This window comes from Sinocyclocheilus rhinocerous, unplaced genomic scaffold, assembly GCF_001515625.1.
Source record: "Sinocyclocheilus rhinocerous isolate Xijiao unplaced genomic scaffold, SAMN03320098_v1.1 scaffold498, whole genome shotgun sequence".
NCBI lineage: Eukaryota > Metazoa > Chordata > Actinopteri > Cypriniformes > Cyprinidae > Sinocyclocheilus > Sinocyclocheilus rhinocerous.
The window spans coordinates 78241-104022 of NW_015633594.1; the positions used below are offsets into that span (position 1 = coordinate 78241).

Here is a 25782-nt window from a genome sequence, read left to right on the forward strand (position 1 = left end):
AAAAGTAAATGGGGGGTTTTGTTTTGTGCCAAAAACGTGTACATCCAATGACATTGGGACTTTTGCATTGCTCTGCATTCCTGTAGAAAAATGGTTTGATCAAAATGGTCTACATTATTTACTATAATTTTTTTTAAATTTAAATTTCAACTTAAACAGTAACATTAGTGCTTTTTAAAATAGTAAGACATAATAACACAGAAATTGTGCTCAGTATATGTCGTTAATCTTAACGTAATCGAACAATTGCTTTTCCTGTTAAATTTGCTATGATACACCACTTGGGCTCCAAGTTGTCCAAACTGTGGTTGCTGTCTGTTCCTGTTAGAGCTCACATATGAAACCACGCATGCTTGTAATACAATCTAGTTGAGTCTTTTTCTGTTTGTTGCAATGATTTATGAGCTAAATAATTAACTAATTAAAAATGTGTTAAGTTATCTGCTTTGACCATTTATTAATAATAATAATAATAATGATCATTTACATTTTCAAAATTGTCATTTGCTTTTCCATATTGGTGATAACAAAATTCTTCTTTAGAATCTGTTTGGAATCCATTTGTCATTCTAGAAAGTTAATCTAGCAAATTACAGCCTATGTCAAATGCAAATAAAAAACAGAGTCCTAAAAATGGATTTCAAGTCTTCCTAATTCGAAAATGAGACTTTACAATTACGAGATTCTACAATTTGTTAACCTGCTTTGGTTAAAGCCTTCATAATATAGGTCATAGACAGGTCTACACTGTGCCCATACATGCGAATTTAGGAAATCTCGAGTGGTGTTGCCAAGTAATGTAAAAAAGGAAACGGGATGTGTCTTGTATCTTTTAATTGTTTGATTTAGATTAAACTGAGATTGTATGAGCCATGAGATTGTAGATCATGAGGGCTGAATGAATGTGAAAATAATTTACTATATTTCAGTAGGGGGAGGGGGGGGTCATGGAACTAAACACTATTCACTATTCACCTCTAAATTATACACCATTTACTGCTACATATAATACAAATATTAGAAAACATGTTGTGCTATTTTCAATTAATGCAGTATATGTAGGCCTAAATTAGGCATATTAGACTAAAATAGGCGTATTAGTGATGTGATTTGTGTGTTCAGAAGTATAGTCAAGTGTCATCAAAGTAAAACCAAAGTTAAAACCTCTGGAATTCTGTCTGATGTTAAATGATATAGTACTACACACACTGATCTATAACAGAGATATTATATAGATCACGATCAGTGACTACACACAAGCTGCTACCTATGAGGGTAGGAAGTCTATAATCCAACGAGAATGTTAAGCGAAATATGGAAACTTGAAATAAAATGTGAACAGAAATGAGACTTGTGCTGATAATTAATGGTAATTTTAAATCATGGAGTCACGAAATGAACTGTATTTCTAACTGATGTCTGTGAGGTATTACACAAGTTTCAAATTTCAAATAAGTGGATGAAACAGACATCCGCCCCTTTCGTGGGCGGACGGGGCTGCGATAGGCTTCTCCTCACGTCAATCATCTTCATACAAAATGCCTATTGGCTGCCAAGCTCCATCATCACCCGCGGAAGTTTGTAGAGAGAATCAGAGTATTGTCAGTTATTTAAAAAAAGACATTTTTCGGCACGAATGCTGTCGTTCCGCGTGTTGCCTCGAGAACGAGACAAAAAAGAAAATGAATTTTTAAAGGATGAATTTTGCGTCGAGAACAACAAAGCTCGCAAGAAGTGCTAGCACCTTACAGCTAATAGTATTGTGTAGCTCGTTGTTAATTTAGTTTATTTTGTATCGGTCAACTTGATAAACGGCCTAGGAAAACTATTTTAGCTGAAGTTTAGCAGCTGGCCTGCTTTTATGATAAAGTTAGTGTCAGCAGTATTTTATATTGACAGTTGTGTTTATTTTTGTTTTGATTAGCATGCTAAGCTAGTTTGCAGCGCGAGCTGGAATTCATCATTTTGGATTTACATCTAATCAACATCACCCTTCATACATCGTCATTATAGTGTAATTTACTGTCATCTTCACACGGCAAGGACTGTATCAAAACAGGTAAAGTGATCCTCGTAGCCTTTATAAGTTGTAGACAGTAGCAGAACACTGGAGGCATGCAGATCACTTGACCCTCCTCACCTGTGCGTGTTATTATGGTGAATGTTTTGACATAATGAACATAGACTGGAAGGTCACTTTCACCCCAAATTCAAAAGAAAAACGTAATAATTTATATTTTATACATTATATGCAAAAGAGGCATTGTTGCAATGACATTTGACTGTTGCATGGTAACATTAAAATAGTATAATATATATATTTTTTAACTTGAAGTTAGAATGAAGTCAGCACAACAAATACATGTCTGAATACTTCATAAAATTAATAAATAATGTCATTGTTTTCTTTTTACATAACAATGATCATGATAAATGCAGTCATATATTTATATACACACACACACACACACATATATATATATATATATATACACAGAAGGCTTTAATTTAATATTATGCAATAATAATCAATTAATTCAAATTCCATGGTAACTTCCAGTGTCACTTATTTTTTTGAAGTTAAGTTATAAACATTTTTATTTGTGTATAATTTTATATATGTATAATTGTACATTTTTATAACTTAGCTGTTATTTTAACTCTTACAGTTTTTTGATTTGATAAATTAGTTTGATATAAACTGTTTGTTATAATGGGAGCGTTTTGTAACTGTCTTTCCTTTTTTTAAACTCAGAGGTTCATCATGCTGGGAGAGTGTGGCATGAAAGAATGGGAGAGACGAGTGCTCAGGAAGAACTCTGTCACAATTCTGCAGGACTTAGTGGTGGATGATCTGCTGATCCAGTGTCTACAACAAGATGGAATTCTTACAGAAAGCATGGCAGAAACCATTATGGCATGTTAAAGTATTAATATTAGCTTAGTATTAGTTCTATATTGGATAGATCTACATGGAATCTATGCTAAAAAATTATGTTTTATTTAGAAAACGTTGTATAATGTTGTAAAATGCTATAAAGTACTTTTTTTTGAATAGCCATTTCCCAATAAGTGGCAGCCTTTATTTATTTGTTTAAATTTTACAGTCCTAATAGATGTGGAAAGCCTCATAAATAATGCTTTGATTATTTTTAACCATGAGATAATTTGAATCCTTTCAGGCTAAACCGACATCCCAGGGCAAGAGTCGTCATTTGTTGTTTCTTTTGCCTAAACGTGGCCCTCAAGCTTTTAGCAGCTTCTGTGCTGCTCTTACAGCGACAGAGCAACAGCACCTCAGCAGACTGCTCATGGACTTCACAGAGAAAGACGTGAGTTGGTGCCTTCACTTCGGAATCACACCCAGTTAGACTGACTTGACAGGTTTCTATAAGAACATAATGGGTTGCAGTGAGGGACCAGAAAAGTCTTCTTTAGCAATGACAGCACATCTGATGAGAGCCAGGGAGGCAGTGTTAACAGATGTGCTGTATTCATAGGAAAAACATTTTTGTTCATCATTATTCTAAATTATTGTCCCATAAAGCTGCTGTACTCAATGGAAGGAAAATAAAGCTTATTTGTTTTCTATATATTTAAAGTTTTATACTGTTTACCAAACACTTTATATATTCTTGTCCAAAATACAACATTTTCTCAAGACAGTAAGTTGCAGGAAGAGTTGTGGGATCAGTCTTATGACCATAGAGAGGTATAGAAATCACGCCACCCACAGAGGTCAGAGCTGGGTCAGTGGAGTAAATGAGAGGGAGAGAGGGTAGGACTAAATGGGAAGTATTATGCACCAGTTTACCACACCCAAACTACACAGATTCTTTAAAAAAAAACGGTCAAACAGACAAGTTCAAACTCTCCTGTCCTTTGGAATAGTGGGTTATGAACTAACTGTAAGTTTCTAGTCAGTGTAGAAAAGTGATTTTGTGTTGTTTTTTTTTTTTTTTTAATCTTCACAGAAAAGCTTTTCAGAGCCCTCACTGTCTCGTCCAACTCAGGAATGTGTTATACCTGTGAAAAGAGCCCGGACTCATGGTGAGCCACTTTAGTGTTTGTGCATAAAGCCCAAAGTATACTTCAGTTTTAAAATGAACATTTATTGAACTAAGATAAAGCAGGCTTTGTGCATACTATGCTAATGATGAGATTTATGCCATGCACGCTCTATGCCAAATATCTGGTACTGTTGTACACATGGATACAGGACATCTTATCAAAGAGGATGGTCAAATAAATGACTTTATCTACTACCAGTGATTAATTCCCTGGAGGTTTGCTGTTTTGAATGGTCATTTTTTTTCTGTGTGACAACAAGCTTCATGGTACCAAGAGCTGGAGCTGCTTTTCTCTGAATGGTTATTACGTTACACGTACAGGCGAATGTTGTATGTATGTCATTTTTATGCAACATTTCTAATTTTAGTATAGGTTTTCCATTTAATAATTAATTGTTTCAGGTTTAGTTCAATTGCCAAACAAGCATATTTAAACATACTTGTTATGGAAGAAAGCATAATAGATAAAGGAAAATTGTTATGTGAGATGAGCCTAATATTTTTGAGCTAATGGGGTTGTTTGTGTGCGTGGGCGTGTGTGTGTGTGTGTTTTAGAGTCCATGGAGATGTGTTTGGATGCCGACTCTCCCGTGACCACAGCTGTTGTTCCCTGTACGCCGGAATTTTACCAGTCCCATAGATCACAGGTATAAGGACACAAACTATTCCTTTGCATACTCATAGACAAAAACCCATTTTATTTGCATATATTTTATGCTATGTTAGCACAGTGTGTAACCTCTATGCAAATGTCTTTCCTTTCAGGCGTACCCGATGCGCTCCTGTCCGAGAGGGCTGGCCCTGGTGCTGAGTAACGTGAGGTTTGACTCCGCTAACACTGATTTAGATGTCCGGAGGGGAGGAGAGGTGGATGAGGAGACGCTGAGGAGACTCTTTATGGAGCTGGATTTCACAGTCAGCCTGCACAAAGACCTAACGGCGGAGGCGAGTTAGACATGCTGCAGAGTCAGACTGCCCTGCAAAGCAAAGTCAATTATTAAGTTTTTGATTTGTGTTTTTCAGGCAATGCGCAGGTGCCTAGAACAGTTTGCCCAGCGGCAGGAGCATGCAGAGTATGACTGCACTGTTGTGTGTTTACTGTCACATGGAGTTGAGGGATCTGTCTACGGCACTGATGGACAGCTGCTGGAGGTGCACTTGATTTTAATACCACTAGTGATAGAATAACAATATCCATTTCACGTTTTTTTTTAATAGATACTGATATGGATTCTTAAATCTTAAGAGAAAGCTTTTAGTCTATGCTGTTTTCTGTTGATGCATGAACTTCACTAAACATTATTTGTAGCTCACCTGCCATCCAATAAGCTTTGTACTTTGTTACTTTTAATATGAAATAGTATCACATTTCAAATTTTCATTATTATAGAAATTCACATTTTATCATGATATACAAACAATAAATGTGGTTTTGATGCTTTTTAATGTAGCGTAACAGATCACTGTAACTGATCATCTTTTCCTATTTACTGTTAGTCATGGCACGAAATAAACATGAATGAACATCAGAATGTATGTTGAAAGAAACAGTACAACTCACTGAAATCAATGTATCATTCTCATAATTGCTTAGTCAGTGTTTCAAACATGGAAAGACATCTGACAGCTTGTAAACAATGTCACAACATTACATTTATCTCAGGAAAATCATTCAATGTCCATAAACTGGATAATCTGCTGGAAAAAAATAACTTTAGACAAGCATTATCCAATATATGCATTATATTACATATTTATTATATTTTTTACTTAACCTGTTGTCTTATTTAATTTATATTTGAATAAATCTATCATAAAAACAAGTTTTTATTACAGCCACCGTTTAAATGTTTATATTTCAACGACAAATTCTGTTATTTAAAAGTTGACATAAGAACTGTTGTGTATTTTAAATGTGTGTACAATTGGTTGATTATTAAATACAATAAATTAATTGATTATCAAATTAAAATGCATTTTTGATTTCAGTTTTCGTCTAAATTAAAACTTATATTTAGATTTTTTTGTAAAAAAAAAAAAAAAAAGTGCAATGTTAATATAATTATACAAAAAAACTATTTTTAATTAAGTTAAAAAAAATCTTTTTCGGTTTTTGAGTTACTGGTTTCAGCTAAGGATATTTATTTTCGTGCATCACTATTTATTCTTAGGTATACACACAGTCATACGTTCATCAATATGTGAGTTCCTTTTGAAGTAAATTTATTACCTTGTAAAAGATTCCTTTACATGTCAGAGTTTCAAATGTCTCTCTCTGTCTCTCAGTTGGACTGGGTGTTTGAGGTTTTTGATAACGCCCGCTGCCCTCTGCTCCAGAATAAGCCAAAGATGTTCTTCATTCAGGCTTGTCGAGGAGGTGAGTTACTGTTGATTAACCAAGCACATAACAAAATTACTCAAACTAAAACAAAACTACTAAAATTAAAAATGAAACTTCAAAAATTGAAAGTAACACTATATACTATAATATATAATTAATTCTAAAATAACACTGGACTGACTTTCTCCTCATTTCTCCGTTTTAAAAATAATTTCATTTAAAGACTCCTGTGTTTGAAATTAATTTTGTATACAAATAGAAACTGAAGTAATGTACGAATATCTTTCCAAACTATTTTTTGTTAATGGTCATGGTTTTGACTGGTAATGTATTTTTATAAAATATTAAGTAAGTAAAAAAAAAATATATATATAAAGAGAGAGAGATAGTATTTCCGGACACATTTATTGAATTCTTTGAAAGCGAAAAATTACAAATATATACTAATTAATTCATTGTTTCAGTTCTTAATATGAGGTAAAGATGCACCATTATGCCAAAATACGATATTTGAAGCATATTGTATGGAAATGTGCTAGTTTTAATTCATTGAAGAATTAGTTTCATTCAGCTGAAGCATTTAAATAGGTTTTAATAAAGTCAGTTTTTTTTTTTTTTCAAAAATAGGTTTTAAACCTTTATTATTATTATTTATACTGTATATTTATTGTATTTTAAATTGACAATGAAATATAAAATAGCCACGGAAGCTAGCATGGTGTAAAATAACTTAACAAAAACAAGCAAACAAACATTTCTTTCTATTTCAGAGGAGATGGACAACGGCGTGGACCAGTTGGATGGGCAGGAACGGACTCAATCTCCAGGCTGTGAACAGAGGGATGCTGGCAGAGAGGGGGAGAGAGACGACAAAGAGAGGGAGGAGAAAGACAGGGAGAGACTGAGAGTCAAACTGCCCCAGAGATCCGACATGATCTGCGGCTTTGCCACCCTCAAAGGTTTCAGTGTGTACACATTATTGTATCTTCATCTGATTTTAATACCATTCATCATGTCATATGTCACAGGCTGTGCAGATTGCTGATGTTTTGTGTTTCAGGCACTGCTGCAATGAGAAACACCAAGAAAGGGTCCTGGTTCATTCAGGAGCTGAACACCACAATCAGACAGAGAGCCAACGACACACACCTGGCAGACATACTTGTGCAGGTAAAACATTTTAGTCCACATTTTGAATACACTGATTTATGGCCATTGATGGTTTCCAAACAATGTTAACCTTTCGTGTTTTGTACCTGGCACTTTGATATTTAATTCAGTTGATAGCCATTCAAAATCGGACTGTTTTATAAATAACACCTTATTCACAACCTGTAACAGCGTAATCATGTATGAAATAACAGCCATGAAAATATGTTTTGACATTGATCATTTTATTGAACATTTAGACAAAATCTAAAACAGTTTGCATATGTGTTTTTGTTGAGTATCATATTTGATACTTCAGGCTTTTGTGGCCCATATGGTATGATATAGGAGAATATGAAGCTCAAACATACCAGTGTTCTTCAGAGGCCCTAAATGAGCAAAAATATGCAAATTGCAGTTGCTAATACTTATATTGACAACAAGACAAAATTCTGATATCTTGTAAATCAATGAGATCTTTATCAGTATAGCAGACAACTTACATAAAATGTGTATAAATAGCAGTTGTCTATATCATCCAATAATATAGTGAGATAAAATTTCAGTGATGTTTGAATAAATTTATATGATTAAAAACTATGTAGTTTTAATTGTGGGGGCAAAACATATAATGCAATGGGGATTAAGAGATGTGCAGATAACATTCCTCAAAAGCTTAAAGTATCATCTTTGATACTCACATTTTGACATGACTTTTCAAAAAATGATGTATGGATAATAAATGAAACCTAAGTTTCCACAACCTGATGGGGGATGAATTATACTAAACGGCCTTTTACTTGCTAAAAAGTATAAATTATCAATCAGATGACAGAAGGCATGTAGTTGATTGTGTATAATGGTGTTTTCAGCAAAGTTTTGATCATGTTCATAATTTAGATGCGTAAAATATAATTTTTTCAAATATAAAAAAAAAAGTTTGCATTATAAAATATGATAAAGTAGGCTTTATAGGGTTAAAATGTATTTTGCTCTCTCTCTCTGTTCTCTATAGGTGAATGGTCAAATTAAAAGCAGAGAGGGATACGCACCTGGTTCAGCCCATCATCGCTGTAAAGAGATGTCAGAGTTCACCAGTTCCCTCTGTAAAGACCTCTACCTCTTCCCTAAGTACTACCCCAACAACTAGACACACACACACACACACACACACACACACACACTCCCCAGGCACGAAGCACACACAGAACACACTGCCCTCAGAACTGATTTTGATGCAGTAGCAGGAGCTCAGCGCACGTGTGTGTGTACATCCATCACCTGCTGCAAGCTCAGCACACAACACACAGAGTCATGTAAATCTACTTACACCCATTCCATGTGTCATCTGTTTCACATTCCTCAGCACAATGACAGGTTCATAGGATGCGTGTGTTATTTACAGTGGATTTGCCAAGATAGATCAGATTTTTTTAAACTTCCTGGGTGCACTTAGAAAATGCATTATCACAAACATTCTCCATTAATTCTTTTTTTTTTGCCTTACTCTTAACTTTTTTTTTGTTTTCCCCACCAATGAAATATGCTATGGAAAGAGTAAAGATGCCATTTGTGAGTATATGTGAAAAAAATCAATTTGTTTTCATGATTTATAGGGGGAAATTGGGGTTAAAAATAAGCTGGAAAATGAAATATATGTTTGTTTTTTTTTCTTTCTTTTTTATTCAGCAGCTGTATAAAATTTGCCACAGAATTACCCTTTTTTAACCAAAGCCAACATTTTATCAGTCTTTTGTTTTATCGGATTTATTTTTATATCTATTTGTTTTCACTCTTCTTTGTATAGTTTTGTTTTCTCAGTAATTCATGTTCTGTATGCTTTGCAATTGTGGAGCCTTTTTATAGCCAACTTGTTGGTACATTCAGAGCAGCTTAATGATAAACCCCCCCCATCTGTCACACATACATGGTTGTATGCATAGACATGCATAGTAGCATTGTGCCAGTACCATACTAAACTCCTCCATACCATTTCACTTACTAGATTGGAGCAGAGCAGATCTGCTCTTACTTTATCTTTGGTTTCTGTTAATGTTTTCTGTAAGTACTGTGGCATGACATCTGTTAATTTTCTTTAGTTATCCTGTATGCACCATGGCAGCTTTTTTGAATTTTGATAGGGCTTCCTGACTCCGAGTTAAAAGTTAAACTATTTATTGATTCATTTTGGTTAGCGTATAATAGTTATTTTTAAAAACATTACTAAGATGCATATCAATACACTTGATCGTTCTCCAGACATTTGAGTAATTCCAATACTTCTGGATTCCAGTTGCATTCCAAATGGTGTTTCCACTCGTTTATATATCCTTCTAACATGTTTTGTAATTATGCCTGTACATATGCATGTTTCTCTTACTCTTGCACATTTCTTTTCACTTCAAACATTCTGTGTGCCAATGAATGCACATTATGGAGACTGAAAGTATTCTGTCTTAAAGAAAATCCTGCAGGTGGCGGTAGGGAGCTTTTACACTTCATCAGCTCACCTTTTGTCATTTAGAGCTTCCAGGGTTTAGACACGCAGTCTTCCTGTTCTGCACACACAACATTATTCCTCCTGGGAATGTAGACTGTAAATTTGAGTGTGCTGTTTTCCATCTGTGTATGTGTCTTCCTGATCCAGTAGGCATGACCTTTAGGTTAATGGTCGCAACCTTTGACCTTTTGACATTGCCATGGCATCCCTCAAACTTTCTTCTACATTCCACACTCATCACCTTTACCATAGGTTATCACTCAACATGATTATTTTATTTTACTGCATTTTATTTTATTTTTACTGTCTTAGAAGCCAAAATGTTTTATGTAGATGTACACTGTTCATGCTGATATTGCTTTCAAGCAACTGTTGCTTTGTTGGGTTTTATTTTGATATTTTAACTAATAAGCTTCTTTGAACTGGCAGAATAATATGGGCATAGGTTCATTTTAAACACACATTAAAATCCTAAGTATAAAATGCGGGGCTGGTGCAGATAAATAATTTATAAAGGATTACTTTCATAATGGAAACAGTGCAATGATAATTTAGAAAAAAATATATTGAAATATTTAAACAAATGACTGGTTATTTGATGAAATACTACAAGTTATTTTCATTAGTCAAACGTTGTTTCAAAATGAAAAATAAACTTAAAGTAGGAAACAGACAATGTATATACACTAGGAAAATGTGTCACAGTTTTACTGTACTGTGTTTGTAAGTATTTCTTTAATGCTGCAGTCATTCCATTGAGAGAATGCCAGCACAATGATGTTCTCCAGAACCAGCCTAACATGAAAGGAAAGATGGGTTCATTTTAAACTACTCCTCTAACGGTATTTATACATTTTAATCAATGTATTTCTCAGGCTGTGTTCACCTGGTTTTGAATGTGTGTTCAGAATTGTAATGGTGAAAGCGTTGTGACACTGAGCGCTACAGGTTCTAGTTGTGGTAACAAATGTTTAAAAGTTCCCCTATGAAGGTATTAAAACCCACAATGGACATAGATACATATAATATAATCCAGTTTAGTCCCTGCCAGTCTGACTGTGCCAGATGAGTGCCTAGCAAACTTGATATTAATTGGTTTATTCACTGCCTTTGTCATCTGTACAAACCAGCTCTAAAGGGTGCTTTAAGAAAACTATAGGGAAACTGTCATTTTTGTATTTTTGTAATGCAAAAGCTGCCATGTAATAAAGAAATACTGTTCCAAAGACCACTGTGCTGTGGATTTCTTTCTATAGTTGTTTGCTTGGATAAATGTATCGGTTGTTGTGTGTTTGAGTTGGAGTGTATTGTCTGGTTGGTTATAATAGAGTGCCATGTTGTTATGTTCTGTATTGAGATGTTTAGTATTAGATGTCTCTCACTCCCTCTCCCTCTCTGTTTTTCAGAGTTGTCCTCGGCTTCCGTGGTGATGCATTTTTATCCGTGTGCTCGGGTTTCTCTGTCCTGCCGTGGCTGCAGGAATGGCCGTCATTGTACCGATCCCGTAACACTTACCCATCTGACCTGTTAGCGTGACTCCAGAACTGAAGCCTTCGCCGCAAGGCCCAGATGGTATGTATATAAATGCATGGAGGATTACTTTAATCACTTTATTTATTTTTAAGCTTTATTTAGTCGTCCACCGAGACGTTTTTCCAGGTATATCCTGGCCAATCGATTGGCAGGCCCAGTTGTGATATAAAAAGCGACAACCTACACAATGTATTTCAGATCCACTTGAAGTCACGAAGGATCGTGTATGAGGTTTTGCTGTACTTTTAGCTTGTCAGATCAGTGGATGCTTCACCCGGACGTCTCTCTAGGGTAATTCCTGTAAACATTTCGAACTCTAGAAGCTATGAGTTGGCGGAGAGTTTACATATTCATCAGCCCGTTAATCAGAGTAGAGGTTGAATCACAGCAAGAGTGGGTTGTATTTTAAGACTGTGCGGGGCATCTGAGTTTCCTCGCTGCTGCATTGACGCTGTTGTATTGGGTCACGTTGCCCCCCCTCTAGCTCCTTCCAAAACGCATACTCACTCATCATGTTACACGGGTGCCCCCGAGGGGGTGGTGTCCTGTCAAAAAACACCCGTGCTCACCAGAAGGAACAAAAACAAGAAGAGGTGGAAGTAAAACGGAAATCCAGCTGGGAGGGGTTCAGGCCTGCAGATAGATGGGGAGGCAATGTCGTTAGTGTGAGATGAGGCGGCGATTAGCAGTGTGCCGCAGCTAAGGAAAGACAAGCAAATCTGGACCTGTATTGTCTATTTAACACAAAACACAAGTACGCTCGTTTGGGCTCATCTGTTTCAGTCACTCTCTTCGCCAGCTCTCGGTTTGAGTCTGAGTTTTTACTCACTACACACACCTTATAGTGATTTTTTAAAAACTGTTTTTCTTGCCCTCTTCATAAAATTGATCCTTAATTATTTCCTATATCCTGACAGTGCTTATTCTAGTGTTTGGATTATGTGTTCATACTACAGAATGTGTAGATAAAATGAATGGTCCCCTAACAAGAATTTACCATGGCAACCATAGATTCCCTCTAGAATACCATAGATGCAGATTATTGTTAACATTGCAAAACTATATATATAAAAAATAATAAATAAAAAATCTCTTAATATTTCTAGGTTTTCCAGTCCTGGAATACCTAGAGATGTTAGGGAATTTCAAAGGTGTTTTTTTACAGCACTAGAAATGTAATTTAAATTATTACAAATTTTTTTAGTTCTAAAGTCCTTTATCAGGTAGAAATAATCTTCAAATTTGATATGTAAAAATATTTGAACACTTTACGGTAAGGTTCTGTTCTTTAACATTAGTTTACATCACTTTAATATGAGCTAACAATGTCAAATACTTCTGAAGCATTTATTAATATTCGTTAATGGTAATTTCAGCATTTACTTATACATTAATCAAATCAAAAGTTGTATCTGTTAATATTATTTAATAGACCTGCTCTAACATGAACTTACAATGAGCAGTTGTATTTTTATTAATAACTAACGTTAACAAAGATTAATAAATGCTGTAACAAATGTATTGCTCATTGTTAAAGTGTTCAAAATTGGGGCCTTGTTGTGAAGCGTTACCAATATTTGTAATATTAAATATTAATATGAATAACTTTGCTGTCATTCAGGCAGTTTTCAAACTTTTATCCAAAGTGATTTATAGTTCAGTTATTTTTTTTTTGGTCTTGGAAATCATGGAAATCAGGCAATTTCAAAGGTGTGATTTCTGGGCCTGGAAAGGATTAAAAAGTAATAAAATGGTAATAAATAAACAGTTTTTAAAAAAGTAATGTAAATTTCCATATTATTTTTCCCAGTCTCTCTTAAGTTAGTTCATTAAAAATGCTATCTATTTGTTGAAAATCACTGTAAAAAAAACAATGGGAACCCAGAATAATTTTCAAGAAGTTTGCCAGAATATTTCTGTCATTCCAAATAGAATTACAGTTCATTTAAGGTATACATTTTCAATGGTTTTCATGGTCATGGAACATGCCAGGTAAAACAAAAAAAGGAGTTCTAAAATAGTGATTTTAGGTCCTGGACATTTTTAGAAAATTAATAAAATATTAACATATGGACATTTCTGACTGAACTCTTAAGTATTGCTCTTTGTGAGTGGAATCTATAAAATAATTAAAAATCTTTATCTTATACTCTAGGATTGGAAAAATTCTGGAAACTCATAGCTCAAAATGATCGAGAACCCTGACCTTTGTGTTACCAGCTTGCTTATATACCAAACTAGCCAATACCAAGTACTGGACAGAAACTATGGATACTATGGTAATGTTTTGTAAGAGTTGTGAATATCTGCATGTCTGTGATGTGTTTGCGTTCTCTGTGCCTTCATAAGTGTTGTTGGTGCAGTGTATTACATGTAGGCCGACACTTTGACAGTTTGTGGATGGTGTGTTCCAGTGTATCTAATTGAAGAATCACGCGTCTCAGCGTTTTTCTCGCAAGTGTGTGTTGCGGGTACTGTAACATAAGAGTGAGGCAGCGTGTGTATCTCGCGCTTTGAGCAGGGTGGTGTGTGTAACTGAATAAACGGGTAAGAGTCGGTGAGTGTATGTGTTTCATATGTTGTAACACAGGAGTGAGACTGTGTTTATTTTTGGCTCAGTGCGAGCGTGTCGATGGCTGCCGATGCGTCGCAAAGGAAAGCTCTGAGATACCAGCAAACCCTGGTCAGTCACTGTCTTTCTGTGCCTCTTTCTCTCTCCCGTTGTTTTGTTGTCTTACTCTGAGGCGTTTCGCTGTCTTGCTTTTGGTGGGTGGCTTGCTGAGGTTTGTCGTGGTCAGTCTGGTCTGTTCTAACCTAGAAACGCTTGTCTGCCCAAATTATGAGACTTTAAATAATGGGTCTCAAAGTCTTTCACTTCACTAGCCTCCGCTTTAATTGATTTTCCATTCTATTCTTAGTGGCGACACACATGGAGCTCACTGGGCTCATGAATAGGTATGAGAATGGTCGTAAACTGTGTCAACACCCTGCTGATTAAAGACAATTTGTCTCGTAGACGTCCATAAGAGCCAATACTGTAGATTTGTGCTTCCTTATCAGATGCTTATTGGGAGAAAACCACGTTTGCTTTGCTTTCCACCTTCTTGCTTTTTTAATGCTTATCGGTATGCTTATAGCTTCCTGTTGCAGCATTTTCTGTCCAAAATCTGTTTACTGGCCTCATTTGGAGTGGAAAGAGTCTCAGGTTTCTGAAGATTCTGTAAAACACCTCGAATGCCTTTGAGGATTATTTGCAATGTCGTAGACTTGCTGAACTAAGCAGATGTGTGGACCAAACCTCGTGATTTGTGCGTATTCGTGCTAACCTACGCACTCCATCTCTGCTGCTATATGCTAGCAGAAACCTGAGCATGTAGGTTAAATATACGCCTAGCTCTCTCTGCCGGGCTGCTCTCGATGGCCGCTGTATGGCCAAGAGGAATGTATGGTTAGCTGGTTAGGCGCATTGAGCTATTTGTTCGAGTTTGGTTCTATTGGACAGCTTATTGGGAAAGACTGAGGATTGTATTAAAGTAAAAGGAAATAGATTTAACACAAAAGGTCAAGTGTCAAAAGAAAGCGCGAGAGAATAGTCGTAAATTATGGTGTGTGAGAAAGTGAGACGAGCGTCAATTCTTTAGCTGTCAGTTTTGCACTGTCACAAGTCATTAAGTTCCCACACACAAGCTCCCCTCAACCTTCCATTTCTCCACCTGTCTTCCTCTCTTCTCTCGCTCGCGAGTTCCCACATCGATTTTCTTCTCCTGCCGCACAATATGGGAAGATCGCCAGGGCCGGGAGCTTTTTGTACGCATTTTTACGGGAAATTTTACGCATAAACGCATTACTGCCCCTGCTGTCCCATTTCTGTCTGTCTCGCACACGCAAGAGATTCATGTAGGGAAAATGATCCAGTCAGAGAAAAACTCGATCAGTAACCCTATTCTTAGGCTTTATGTGAATGTTTACCTCTTTATAATCAGATTTAATACATTGTGTTGCTGCTGAAAGCGTGTTTTTTTTGCTCAAGACAGTATTACAAATGTGTGTGTGGTCAAATTATGCCAACTTAAAGGGATAATTCACCTAAAAATGAAAATTCTGTTAAATTTTACTCACCGTCGTGCAGTTCCAAACCTGTGTGACTTTCTTTCGTCTGCAGAACACAAAAGAAGATATTTTGAAGAATTTTGGTAACCGGACATTTTTGGTTCCCATTGACTTAGACATTTTGGTTGCACTTTATATTGCAGTTCATGTACTTACAGTGTAATTACCTAAGAAAGTACTGGGTAATATAAAGTAACGATTACCCATTCTAGATTTGGAGGTAGATTTACAGTTAGTACCTAGTTATAATTGCTATAATAAATACATGTGGTACAGGACTGTAATAGAAAGTGCTACCGACATTTCTCTAAATTTCTTCTTTTATATTTCACAGGAGAAAGTAAGTCATGCAATTTTGATGTGAGTAAATTACGACTTTGTTTATTTATTTTGGGTGAACTATCCCTTTTATGAGGGAATGAAGGGATAGTACACCCAAAATGAAAATTATGTGATAATTTAATGAACCTCATGTCGGTCCCAACCTGTATGGCTTTCATCTGTGGACCCCACATTCATTGGACACCTTTGATTTTCGTTGCGTGGATAAAAAAACACTCATGTTTTACAGAAGAATGTGTGTCAAATAGGTTTGGAACAAATGAGGGTGAGTAAATCATGATAGAATTTTAATGTTTGAGCAAACTATCCCTAAAAATGCTGAATGGTTTCTGTGAGGGTCAGGTTTAGAGTTGACGGATGGAAATTATAATTTGCTTGGTGTGAAACAAAAGAAGTCAATGGAAAGTTTCCACCACGATGGAAAAACTAATGATAGTGATAGCGTATGGTCTTGGAGGACGATGTATTCGTTTACAGCAGTGTTTGCTTATACTGATGTTAAACAGCACTGCATGTTGTTTTTAATGGTCACAATTAAGTGATTTCACTTCCAGGTCAGGCAGCTGCTGATGACCTCTTCTTTAGCACAGAGGCCTCTGGGAGTCTGACTGCTGAAAGACAGCAATGAACAGACTGAGAGTGAATTGGAGAGAGTGGTGCAGGAGATAAAAGGATTGTTGCGTTTGAACTTTCACTTCATTATTGGGGAAAAATGCAAATAATAATGTTTTGATGATGAATTAGCATATTCCTTGGGTCTTGCCAACTGCAGACTACAGACTACTGAAATATCCAAATTCAAACAAGTTTGTTTACCAACTCTTTTTTTGCTTAAGGTTGTGTGTCCTGTTTTTCTTGATTAGTATTGATAAAAAAATAAATGCCAAATTAAAGCTACTTTCAAATATGGGCATGCTGTGGGAAAATACATAAAAGCTTAATTTCTCTTTATTTTAAAATATATATATATATATAGAGGCTGTTCAGAATTATATAGTCTTGTGTAGCCTGTGTATTTTTGACCATCGACATAAAGTCTGGTCCACTTTGAAGAAACCATTAGTTTTTTTTGTGGCGTTTTAAGGGTGGGTAATTTGTTGTAATTTGTAAATTCTTGGAAGATGCTTAAATCTGGAATTGTCCAATCAAAGTAGAGCTCGCCAATTTGTGAAAGTGCTGTGTAGTCCCTGGACAAGCAGTCTGAGGCTGAGACTAAGCATTTTATAATTTAGTAATCTGTTAATGGCTTACTTTATAAATACTTTAAATAGTGTGTATTAAAAACATCCTTTCATAATCATTTTTTACATTTTTTTTATTTTGGGACTTTTGCCACTTTTAATGAATGACAGTGTAGAGGTGAACTTGGAGATGTCACTTTACGTCACAAAGCTGATGAGCAGCATAAAACAGACAACTTCAATCAACACCATTAATGCAGGTTAGGGCTGTCAGAAAAAAATTCGCATTTCGAATATTCGTCGAATTTAAAATAAAAATCCACGTTGCAAAAACATTGCATTCGAATTTTAGGTGTGTGTCGGGCAGTATTATCAGTGGCGCACAAAATGCGACGACGATGTAAGTGTCATTGCATTTTAATGCTTTTGTTAGCCTGTCCAGTTGAACCCGCTAGATGCGGCCCTGCTACATTGTTCATTCAAAATATTGCAGAAAACGAGAGCATCAGTGTGGAGAAGATGTTGTTTACGTCAAAACCGAAACCAAGCCGTTCACACAGAACGCATATTTATCGCATTTTCTACAGGGACATCTATCACCGTTGCACTCGCGTCTCGCATAAGACGAATGTTTAGAAAGCTATGTAAAATTAATGTAAGTTCAACTTTTAAAAAACATGTCTATCAGTCTTTCTTGCTCTCCTGGTCAGTTTGTCAGTAAATGGGTCAGATTGTATTATTATTATACTTACACACACACTGACCATTATATTTCTGTTTTTAATTAACTCTCAAAGTCACTATGTCCTTCACTGCTTATGTCTGTTAGCAACTTTCACTCTCTCTACTCGGTCTGTCTTCAGCTCTCTCTCGCTCTCTTGTCTTTGAGCCTTTTTATTAAGAATAACATGTTGGATAATATATTTTTGGTCTTATTTTTGATCTTTCAGTTGTATAGAGAAGACATCATCTGATCTTTCAGAACTGAGCTGTGGGGTTAGGTTCTGTGAGATTTAGGCCACGGTTGTAAAGTTAAGTCTGCACTGTGGAAATCAGTTAGAGGAACGAGGAAAACAGGTGTTTGAGAAAGAGAGAGAGAATATGTTGTCGTAAAAGTAAATGTTTTTCTGTTACAGAACAGTCTCTCTCACGCTGCCATCCTGAATTAGTGTACTGACTTTAGAAAAATGAAGAGGCAATAGCAGAAACAACCTTGGGTCTTCTCTCTATCTGACACAAACTCTGCTATCTTATCAGGATAATGTAATAAATGAGAAAAGAATGAAAAGACTAAAAGTCGTCTTATTCTGTTTTTTTTTTTACTCTCACGGTGTTTGTTAAATTATTGGTCATTCAAGGGTATTTGTGTGTGTGTGTGAGTGAGTGAGTGTACGTGCTAATATTCAAGTGCAGTGTATAAATGCGGTTGTATAGCTGGATGTCTCCTAGTGTGAGATGCTCTGTGGAAGAATGTCAAATCTCTATACAGCATGTTCAAGACTGCAGCTACACATGAGGTGGGTTTGCATTCGTCTCTATTTTGAATGCATGTCATAGAATTCAGCATTCTTGTTCACTTTCATTCTAATAAATTCTAAATTAATTCTAACTGTAATTGCTAAGAAGTCATTAACAGTAATGGACATTAATAATCATAATATTTAACCTTATATGCTTATGTATATATTACACATAATTACAGACAATAACTTGCGTGCACAAAAGTATGTAGTAGTCAACATTTGAAGTGGATCAAATAAGTTCATCAAAGTTGTCCTAAGACAAGAACGGTTATTGTTTTGTTTTTAGGACAACTTTGATGAAAGGTTTTGATCCACTTCAAATGTTGACTACTGTATACATATACGTGAGTGTGTATATTATATATATAACATTTATGTTTATATATATATATATATATATTAGGGATGTGCGGGTCTAGTCGACTAAACGGTACAGCTCCTACTAGTCGAGTACTTAGAGGCTTTTGCATCTGAACTCTTCATATATATGTGTATGTAGTATGTTTGTGTGTGCGCGCTAGTTAATCCACATACTTGTATCTGCTTGTTTATTTAATGTACTTTATTTTTTCATACCATTATTAAATAATCCTTAGTTAGGATTATTAAATGGCATTAAAATTCAATGTACATTGACTACTGGTCTACTGTATAATAATTGTCCATGAATGAATGAATAAAAAAAAAATAAAAAAATTGTTAATTATTAGTGAACGAGAATAACTTTATGCTAATCAGCTGAGTCGAAACGGATATAAATTCTGGCCTATAATTTAATATGAACTTCCACTAAAGTTCAAAAATTGTTTTTGGACTCTGCATTTGGAAAACAAACCCACAGTAAATGTACATTTTGAGTAATGAAGAACGGTGCTCGTACTGCAATGTTTTAAATGTAATTTATTGGTAAGACTCTCTCATCAGGTCTGAATGATACTATAATGGTTTGGTTCATTGAGTTCTGTACTGAAATTGTATCTTTTTTTAACACAGCTACCAAAAACACAGCTGTTTATGTACTTTGTTTGGAAAAAGAATTTATGACCAGATAAATGCCCCCAAATATTTCCTGATCATTTTTATCTATATTTTATTTCCTTCTTGTTTATTTATTTATTTATGCATGCATTTATTTTAGATATATTTATCAGTTATTTCAAATGCCTTATATAAATATACAAATATTTTGAGTTGTATCATATGTATATTGAGTATTTCTTGTTTATGAGGGGGCTGAATCCGATCCCTTCTGTCTCGCACCATGTGGGGTCTGTGCTGCTCAATGTATGAAGGCGTGTGTATTGGGTGTAATGGAAGGAAGGTGGAAGAATGTCATGGTGGATCACTTCCTCCTTTACTGGCCAATATCCAGAGTGTGCGGTCTATCCTGATGGACAACCCATTATTTTTGTATTTGTGTATTCATGTAGCTCACCAAGAAATCAAAATTGATGATGATTCTTTTTTTTATGGCCTCCTTTATGTTTGCAATGCCCACTTCTAACTGATCCCCATGATCTAATAAAATCCTGATGGACTAAATCAAGTACCACCCTATGCTGTTTTGTCATTCGATTCATGATGACCTTAATCTGTCCTTTCTTTCTTTTGGGGTGTTGGGCTTTTTTTTTTTTTTAAGTTGGTGCAATATAGTTGGGAACTTTTGAGTACTTTCGGGCTAAATCTTGTGCATGTGCGTGTACTGTATGTATGATTGAGAGTCCCTCGTGGGAGCGCTTTTTCCATTCTGCCCTGTTAGACAGCCTGACTATTTCTGTCTGACATATACAAATGACTGTAACTCACCACTGCACACACTTACATTGATTCACTTCACATTCCTACTTCCACAGGTATGTACACACAATCTCACTGAACCAGTGAGCACTGAAAGTTGTGAAATCACATGATTTTCCACCATTAAACTGCAATTATCCACATAATTAAGAATGACGTTTTACCCATATTTGCTTTGTTCACTGCAGATTTTCCTGTCAGTGATTTCCTTCACTCTGCTGATCAATGTGGGTGTCGTGGTCATTTCTGTCCCTGGTAGAAACCCGCATTCTGTCTTTTTCAGCTGTATGGGGAATATCGGGAGCAGCTGGGTAATATTGCCAGACGGGAGGCCACACATCTGTTGACTGAAAGGCAATGGAAGAGGCATGCCAGCAATGCCAAGGCAACTAGGAGAGGCCACGGCCGAGCACATCATGCCAGCCTGGATGTGGGGCCCATGACTCCAGGTTTAAGCCCCTCCTCCTCTGTACAGAAGCCACGCCCCTATTCCAAATGCCAGGGTGAGTGACTAAAGAAAACCCATTTTGTTTACCTAGAAATCAAGTGCACTGGTCTAAAGTGCAGATAAAATGCAATGTCTAGTGGGAATAGCTATTAGAATATGTTTGCATTGCAGACTGCCTGGCCCGGATCCAGAGGTATATTGTGACAAAGTTGGGCGAGGACTGGATCTTCCTGGTTCTTTTAGGTGTCACAATGGCTCTGGTTAGCTGGAGCATGGACTATGCCAGTGCCAAGAGCCTACAAGGTATAGAACAGAATGTGCCTATTTGGTGACACTTAAACCCTGTGTATATTTAAGCAATATGTTTTGAGAGGCTCTGCTATATTGTAATGTAATTGTGGCTGAAGGCTGTTGCTGAGCACGGCCTTAAGTTGCTTTTATAAAATGGGTATTACATTGTAATGTTTGAAAATTCAAATACTATCCTTCTGCTTAAAATTAGACCACCCTTCAAAAGTGTTTGGTCAGTAAAGTTGTTCTGTTTTGAAAGAAATTAATACTTTTTCTTACTCAGCAAGGAGGCATTAAATTGATTAAAAGTGACTGTATAGACATTTAGGTAACATACAGTACAATAAGGTCCCATTAGTTAATGTTAGTTAATGCATTGAGTAACACTAACAGTGAGCAGTCTATTTGTTACAGTATTTGTTAAAGGGGTCATATGACGTTGCTAAAAAGAACATTATGTTGTGTATTTGGTGTAATGCAATGTCTTTATGCGGTTTAAGGTAAAAAAAAAACACATTATTTTCCACATACTGTACATTATTGTTTCTCCTCTATGCCCAGCCTTTCTGAAACGCGTCGATTTTTATTAAAAGCTCATCGTTCTGAAAAAGCGAGGTGTGCTCTGATTGGCCAGCGTTAACATCATTGAATACAATATACAATACAATTAAATATAATTACTACAACTGTTCATTGTTAGTTCATGTTAGTTCAGGTCCATTAAATAATATTAACTTTTGATTTTAATAATGTGTTAGTAAATGTGTTGGAATGTGTTAGAAATTAACATTAAGATAAATGCTTTAGAAGTACTAATAATGAACTAATGTCAACAAATGCACCTTACTGTAAAGTGTTACCGACATTTACAATGTTACAAAATATTTTTTCAACATTGATGATAAGAAATGTTTCTTCAGCAGTAAATCAGCATATTAGAATGATTTCTGAAGGATCATGTAACACTGGATCCTGGAGACAAATAATGCTGAAATTCAGCTTTGTCAACACAGGAATAAATTATATTTTAAAATATATTAAAATATACAGTAAAACAGCGGTTTCAAATTGTAATAAAATTTCACAATGTTGCAGTTTTACATGGGTGAGCATAAGAGACTTCTTTCAAAAACATCCTACCCAAACTTCTGAAAGCAGTGATCGTGTATATTCTCTGATATGTAAACTGAGGATAATAGTTGGCTTCTATGGATGGCTATGCATTGATATACACTGTAGCTGTTTTTATATTATACTTTTTTAGCAAAGGTGGAATTACCAAACAGCAGCCAGGAGTAGAATTTGGTAATATATATATATATATATATATATATATATATATACAGGTGCATCTCAATAAATTAGAATGTCGTGGTTAATCAAATTTAATTAATGTAAGTCTAATATTTTGTCATGTTTCAAACAACACAGCATCACAATATAAAAGAGAGTAGTAACATCCGTTTATGAAACATCAGATACAGTTGAATTCAAATACAAACCTTGTCTATATATGTCTGTATATACCAGACATATAACTATATTATATTAAAAGTATAGTTCACCCAAAAATGAAAATTCTGACTTAATTTACTCACCCTCAGGTTGTTTCAAACCTGTATGAGTTTCTTTCTTTTGCTAAACACTGAAGAAGATATTTTGAAGAATGTGGATAACCAAACAGTTGCCACCGACTTCCATAGTATTTTTTTCCATGGTAACACTTTAGTTTAAGGATCAATTCTCACTGTGAACTAGCATGCATATTACGAGCATATTGGCTGTTTATTAGTACCCCCTTTAAAATAATCACATTGTTGCTTTGCAGCCTGAAATGAAGACGGACACAGTTTGTTTTATCCAGTTGTATTTACTCAGTGCAACTTATACCATCCAAGTGAAAGATGTCAGAACACCAACATGTCATAAAAAAAATAAAATAAAAAAAACTGAATCACTGAGTTGGAAAAAGGATGACAAACAAACAAAATGTGATTATTTCAAAGGGGGTGATTCTTTTCTATACCCACTGTATAAAGCACATATTAATGCCTCATTCTGCATGACCATATTCCAGAACCCTTAATCCTACCAAATACCTAAACTTAACAACTACCTTACTACTAATAAGCAGCAAATTAAGAGTTCATTGAGGCAAAAGTCATAGTAAATAGTTAGTAATAGTGAGAATTGGTTCCCAAACTAAAGTGTGACCTTTTCTATAATATGGAGGTCAGTGGCTACCGGTGGTTGCACACATTCTTCAGCATGTTTTTTTTTTTTTTGTGCAACTGAAGAAAGAAACTCATACAGGCTGACTAAATGATGACAGGGTTTTCATTTCAGGGTGAATCGTTCCTTTAAAATGTTTTCTTTTAATCAAATTTAATCAAAATATGGCATGGTGGCCCAAATTAAAGGTCGTCACTGGCCAACTTGCTTTGAGCGTCTCTGGTTTAGTGTGGCTGCCAATTCTGAGAAAATCTATTCTTTGGAGCTGAAGGGAGAACACCACCTCAGAGAGCCAATTACTGATACTGGGAACAGAGACAGAGTTATCTCCTAAGGAGAATTCTCTTGGCAATTGTCATGCCAAAATGAAATAATATATGTATTGTTAATGCATTCACAATGCCTTATACTGTAATACACATAATTTAAAGTGTGAAAATTTGTACCCTAAATGTAACGGTGATTTAAATATAATGCGTTAAATTTAATCAACACCCAATTTAATATGTTGTATCACAGGTTATCATGTTTTCATGCATTTTATTGCAAATGTTATTAGAAAAATATCTTAGTTGACGATGTGTATTACATAGCATTATGAAAGAAATAGTTCACCCAAAATGAAAATTTGCTGGAAATTTACCCAAATCTAAGATGTCGTTGAGTTTGTTACTTCATCAGAACAGCTTGCTCACCAATGGATCCTCTGCAGTGAATGGGTGCCGTCAGATTGAGAGTTAAAACTGCTGATAAAAACATCACAATAATCCACAAGTAATGCACACGACTCCAGTCCATCAATTAACGTATTCTGAAATGAAAAGCTGCTTGTCTGTGATTAACTCCATTTTTGGGTAAATTATTCCTTGAATACCATTACAGGCTTCAAATGGTATCATATGTTTGAAGGAAATGAAAGAATTAATAGTTAGTAATGAAAGTCATTTTTTCAACATTTTTAACACTTCAGTATTTTTCTTCCCCATTCGTAAGTATTATGGGTCCGGCCTTAGTGTGATCAAATAAACAGTATCCTACTTCTCTTTCTGTTTTTCTCTCTCTCAGCATATAAGTGGATGCACGGAGAGCTGAAGGGGAATGTGGCTCTGCAGTATCTGGCCTGGGTCTCGTATCCCATCATCCTTGTCGTTTTTGCATCCCTCTTCTGTCACCTGGTCTCTCCACAAGCTATTGGTTTGTTCATCTCATCCTCCTCCAATTCCTGCTTTTATTAGCCTGTTTTATTTCTGTTTGTCCTCCGTTCTTTACCCTTGCATTCACATCTCTATTTTGGCGCTCTGCTCACAATGTCAAATCATTTTTGTGTCCCTCTGTTCTGTCATATGTCCTCAGCTATTATGCTGTATATTCAATTTTTGTCTAGTTTTTGCCCTCAATCCACCTTAATCACCCACAACCAGGGGCGGACTTACCCATTAGGCAAAGGTAGGCGACCGCCTTGGGCCCCCAAAAGCCAAGGGCCCCCTAAAATGCTTTTCATATAGGATATGCGCATTAAGCGCGGACACGCGAACGTTTGCCGTTTACGGTGTTTATTACCACGACAACCATCCGAGTCTGTTGCGCATGCAGGTGTACGGCTGTATGCACTGTGAGTACCATGAGCGCTCAGACTGATCTGAGATTTGCCTGCAAACATTTCAGCAGTTATTATAGGCCTGTGTGTCCCGCGTATTTCTGTCGACTGAACCCACCGTTAATTATGAATTTATCAGTCTTTTGCATGCCAAAGTCAATTTCTGCATAGAAATATTACGCCAAATAGAAGCAGAAAATCGTACTATACGCACTTTCATGAGATCGGGTTAGCCTACAACAATGAATTTGTTGGCTATTTCACAAATGGGAATACAACGAATTCATGACAATGTTTACATTCAAGCTACCCGTAAAATTTATAGTGAAAAGTAGCCTACTTTAAAAGCGTCTGGAATGCAATAAAGTAATTTTAAAGCTGTTTTTAAAGCATTTGCTGCATGGATAAAAAATATAAATAATTAACATATCATACAAAATTGCGTTGCAGCAAATCCTTTAAATTTGAAGGTATTCAGAACAGAGCAACATAAAAACCAGAAAAAGCAGCTACACAATTATAGGACAAAGTTTTACATATATGCCATTATAATTAGGCCTAGTGTTTTATTTTTTAACTGTACGGAATTATAAAATAAAACGCAAATTATAATCGGGCCTGTTTTAAGCTTTTCCGTATTTTTATATTTTAGATATCCATCAATTATG

At 35.6% G+C, this 25782-nt stretch overlaps 2 protein-coding genes across 4 annotated transcripts in view; both read left to right on the top strand.

The window, feature by feature from the left end:
- The first annotated feature begins 1558 nt into the window (after positions 1 to 1558).
- On the top strand, positions 1559 to 11285 carry LOC107744674 (caspase-2-like). 3 transcript variants are annotated; one of them, XM_016558470.1, is made up of 11 exons: positions 1559 to 2059; positions 2756 to 2917; positions 3183 to 3332; positions 3975 to 4050; positions 4626 to 4717; positions 4836 to 5015; positions 5094 to 5222; positions 6357 to 6447; positions 7182 to 7376; positions 7472 to 7581; positions 8576 to 11285. In XM_016558470.1, exons 2-11 carry the CDS (start codon positions 2765 to 2767, stop codon positions 8708 to 8710), a joined length of 1311 nt encoding a protein of 436 aa, XP_016413956.1. In that variant the 5' UTR covers positions 1559 to 2059; positions 2756 to 2764; the 3' UTR covers positions 8711 to 11285. The 3 variants fall into 3 exon arrangements, with proteins under 3 accessions (XP_016413956.1, XP_016413958.1, XP_016413959.1); XM_016558472.1 differs by having other exon boundaries at positions 7182 to 7370; XM_016558473.1 differs by lacking the exon at positions 1559 to 2059 and having other exon boundaries at positions 2807 to 2927.
- A 2922-nt stretch (positions 11286 to 14207) lies between these two features.
- clcn1b (chloride channel, voltage-sensitive 1b) overlaps positions 14208 to 25782 on the top strand; it is a 30610-nt gene continuing 19035 nt past the window's right edge. Inside the window, exons 1-4 of the mRNA XM_016558474.1 lie at positions 14208 to 14276; positions 20830 to 21049; positions 21166 to 21297; positions 24583 to 24711. Of these exons, the coding sequence (XP_016413960.1) occupies positions 14226 to 14276; positions 20830 to 21049; positions 21166 to 21297; positions 24583 to 24711 (532 nt within the window). The 5' untranslated portion in view covers positions 14208 to 14225. The remainder of the gene's footprint in view (positions 14277 to 20829; positions 21050 to 21165; positions 21298 to 24582; positions 24712 to 25782) is intronic.